The sequence below is a fragment of the Castanea sativa genome, chromosome 3 (genome assembly GCF_040712315.1).
Source record: "Castanea sativa cultivar Marrone di Chiusa Pesio chromosome 3, ASM4071231v1".
Taxonomy (NCBI): domain Eukaryota; kingdom Viridiplantae; phylum Streptophyta; class Magnoliopsida; order Fagales; family Fagaceae; genus Castanea; species Castanea sativa.
Genome location: NC_134015.1, coordinates 59,399,159 through 59,402,920, shown reverse-complemented (window position 1 = coordinate 59,402,920; position 3,762 = coordinate 59,399,159). Strand labels below are relative to the sequence as shown.

At 36.0% G+C, this 3,762-nt stretch overlaps 1 protein-coding gene across 1 annotated transcript; it reads left to right on the top strand.

The window, feature by feature from the left end:
• The first annotated feature begins 607 nt into the window (after nt 1-607).
• On the top strand, nt 608-3,451 carry LOC142627118 (cytochrome P450 CYP749A22-like). The gene is made up of 5 exons (XM_075800917.1): nt 608-908; nt 1,187-1,413; nt 1,863-2,095; nt 2,190-2,568; nt 2,670-3,451. The coding sequence occupies exons 1-5, from the start codon at nt 626-628 to the stop codon at nt 3,096-3,098; spliced, it is 1,551 nt and encodes a 516-aa protein (XP_075657032.1). The 5' UTR covers nt 608-625; the 3' UTR covers nt 3,099-3,451.
• The last annotated feature ends 311 nt before the right edge of the window (nt 3,452-3,762 follow it).

The window sequence follows — 3,762 nt, the reverse complement described above, 5'->3', positions numbered from 1 at the left end:
AATAGTAAGTTTGCTTTCCAGCCTTGTAGCTTGTTTTGCACCATTTCTACCACGAAATTAAAATCTTGGAGGTTGAGCCCGGGTGCTTGATCGGGAAGCCCAAGTACTTACCAAGGTTTGGGGTCGAGTGGATGCCAAGAACCTCACACAGCTTCTCTCTAGTATCAAGACTAGTGTTTTGGAAAAAGTACACTTTGGACTTATCAAGATTAACTTTCTGTCTCAACAAATCACAAAAAGTATCCAAAGTTTCTCTCACACTAATACAATTCATCCGGTCAGCCTTTGCGAAAAGGACAAAGTCGTCGGCAAAGTGAGTTATAGATAATAAAATTTAATAAAATAAAATTTGATAAATAAAAAGTAAAACAGAGAAAAATGTGTTAAGACTTTAAGAGGTCAATTTTTTTAAAAGCAGAAAAATGCCCCTTGCCACTTGCCAGCGGACAGCCGTGTCTTCTTTAATTTTGTTCCAAGAAGAAAATTCTTCTCACCATTTCTCCCATTTATTAATTCCATTTTTATATTAAGCGGGACCCACACTATTTGAACTGCAGACTGTCAACATTTGCCATAAATATATAATTCTTAAAGTCTCATTGAAAAGTTTTTTAAAAAAAGAAAAATGGGTGCTCTTGGAATCCTTGTAATCTGTGTTTCAAGTTCTCTGTGTCTATACTTTCTCTCAGCTTTCATCAGGGTCCTTCTCAAACTATGTTGGACTCCAATTCGCATGCAGTATCTAATGGGTTCACAGGGAATCAAAGGTCCTTCCTACAGGTCCTTCCATGGAAGCACCAAGGAAATTATGAACATGAAAAAAGAAGCCATGCGCAGGTCCATGGATTTATCACATGACATACTTTACAAAATTCAGCCTCATATACACTCATGGGTCAACAAATATGGTAACCAAAAAAATTTATGCAAATTAGGATTTTGTGTTGTTTTTCTTACTCAATTTGAAGTATGGCTTTGTCAATTTTTTTTTTTTTTTTTTCATTATGAGTATATGAAAATCTGTCTCTTTAAGTACATATTTTGAGTATTATGAGTACATATTTCTATTAGTATCAGAGGCACAATACTCACCATAAAGACTATATATTTTCAACTAGGTTTTAGCTGGATTTTACTAAGTTTGGTCATTTTATATTTTCTTGCCTTTTTTTTTGGTTTGGTCCAGGGAAGAATTTTCTTCAATGGAACGGTCCTGAAGCTCAGTTCGTCCTAACAGAACCAGAGCTTATCAAAGAGATACTGAATAATAGAGACAACGTGTTCCCGAAGCCAAAGACGGCTGAAGGTTTTATAAAGAAGCTCTTAGGAGATGGGGTTGTGACATCTGAAGGTGAGAAATGGGCAAAGATGCGAAAACTGGCCAACTCTGCCTTCCATGCAGAGAGCTTGAAAGTAAGCTCTTAGGTTGCATTTAGGATTAGAGTTTAAAGTCAATTTATTTTATTATTTAGTTTATTTTCCAATCTTTGTTTAGTGTACTTCTAACCAAAAGTTTTCAATTTCAGCTAAATTAGTTGTTTTCAAATAGACACCAAGTGTTACTAGTTATTATTGGCATTGAAAAACTTGTTCAATCAATTATCTTAAGAGGAACTAAACACAATGTTAAGATATGTTTCTCATTTTTCACATGTTTAAGAACCACTTAGTGGCTTGAATCAAGGCATATCAATTATCATTGATTCAAGCCTAATCAAGAACCTTTCTTGTTCTTTCTTTGTTTGGTCCACTTTAATACTCAATGAAAAATAAGCTTATTAATAAATTATATACAAAAAAAATAGATATAAAATCTTAGAAATTAGTCTGAATTGTTACAAGGGGTTCACTTTTGTACGTAGAATATGATTCCAGCAATGATCACTAGTGTGGAGGTGATGCTAGAAAGGTGGAAACATCATGAAGGCAAAGAGATTGAGGTATTTGAAGAATTTAGGCTATTGTCATCAGAAGTGATCTCTAGGACAGCTTTTGGGAGCAGTTACTTAGAAGGGGAGAACATTTTTCAGATGTTGATGAAATTGACTTTGTTAGCATCCAGAAATATTCATAAACTCAAGTTTCCTGGCATCAGGTAAAGCCCTTTACATTAAACCAACAATTGAGAAACAAAGAACTAGACCCCATTTTATATTCTTAGTGAATTGATTTCTTGTCTATTTTTACAGTAAATTTTATAAAACCAGCGATGAAATTGAATCAGAGCAGCTTGAAAAAGAAATATTCAACTCTATATTAGAGATAATTAAGAAAAAAGAAGAGAAGGTAATGACTGAAGAGGTTGGCAGCCTTGGGAATGATTTTCTTCAATTACTTGTAATGGCTTATCATGATGCCAATTCTAGCCCAAAGATGTCAATACAAGATCTAGTGGATGAGTGCAAGACATTTTACTTTGCTGGACAAGAAACCACTAATTCTTTGCTAGCGTGGACTGTATTGCTTCTAGCGATCCACACTGATTGGCAAGAGGAAGCAAGAAAGGAGGTTCTCAATTTATTTGGCCACCAAAATCCAAATCCAGATGGTATCACAAAGCTCAAGACTGTAAGACCATCTCAAACTCGAATTAATTACTTATGTAAATAACATACCACATATCCAGCTCAATTGCAAATTCTGAATTTTTGACATTTTTTCCCATGCAGATGGGCATGATCATCAACGAATCTTTAAGGTTATATCCACCTATACTTTTAATGGCAAGAAAAGTTGAAAGGAAAACTAGACTTGGGAAGCTCACTCTTCCAGCTGAACTGGTGTTGCTCATCTCAAATATTGCAGTTCACCATGACCCTCAAGTATGGGGAGAGGATGTGCATCTTTTCAAACCAGAGAGATTCTCAGAAGGTGTGTCCAAAGCTACTAACAACAACATTGCTGCTTTTTTGCCATTTGGAATGGGACCCCGAAACTGTGTGGGCTTTAGCTTTGCTACCACTGAAACAAAGATTGCTCTTTCTATGATTCTACAACGCTATGCCTTCACCCTATCCCCAGCCTATGTCCACTCACCAGTGCAGGTTCTTACCCTTCGCCCACAACATGGACTTCAAGTGCTGCTACACTCACTGTGAAGAATAGAACTGGCAATAATATGTGCACTCGTACACAGTACATTATACATCAATGCATTCATGTGTGTACCTTTTTTTTATTCTAGCTGTTGCTGAGCTTTCAATTTGGTTGCTTGGAAGAGTAAGTGAAAACTGATGAGTTACACAAAAAGTGAATGAACTTTGAACTACTAAAATTAATGAAAACATCGAAGTCCAGGGTGACCAATTTGAGGATTAACATGTTGATCATTAGTTGGTGTAACTTAAATGCATATGCAGGGGTTCCAAATACCTCAAGATATGATATATACTGGACCATTTGGTCATAACTGTTGTCTTATGTGTGCTTAATTCTAATTTAATTTGATCCTTTCTTGATCTTGATTAGATGGTCAGAGTAAGTAGGCCCACGCATACGGAAGTTTGCATTAATTAAGATCACGACATACCAAAACGTAATATATAACATAAGAAGAATAAGCACAGTGAACACATCTTTTCTACCGAGTACTGACCCACAGCTATGTTGCAAATATGGAGTGAATTGTTATTGGGAGTAGAGAAGAAGATGTGGTACCAGGTCCTGGGTGTGGAAAGGTATTCTTAGTGCCTTGCATCTGTCGAGAGAAGGAGCTTGCTTCTGTGTAGTATATGGATTCGAAAATGATGTCTGGTTAGAAGT

Excerpts from the sequence above, each read along its gene's own strand:
- LOC142627118 (XM_075800917.1), top strand. The coding sequence starts at position 626 with ATGGGTGCTCTTGGAATCCTTGTAATCTGTGTTTCAAGTTCTCTGTGT. Across the intron at positions 1,414-1,862 it reads TCCATGCAGAGAGCTTGAAA|AATATGATTCCAGCAATGAT; the intron begins GTAAGCTCTTAG and ends TTTTGTACGTAG. Across the intron at positions 2,096-2,189 it reads CTCAAGTTTCCTGGCATCAG|TAAATTTTATAAAACCAGCG; the intron begins GTAAAGCCCTTT and ends CTATTTTTACAG.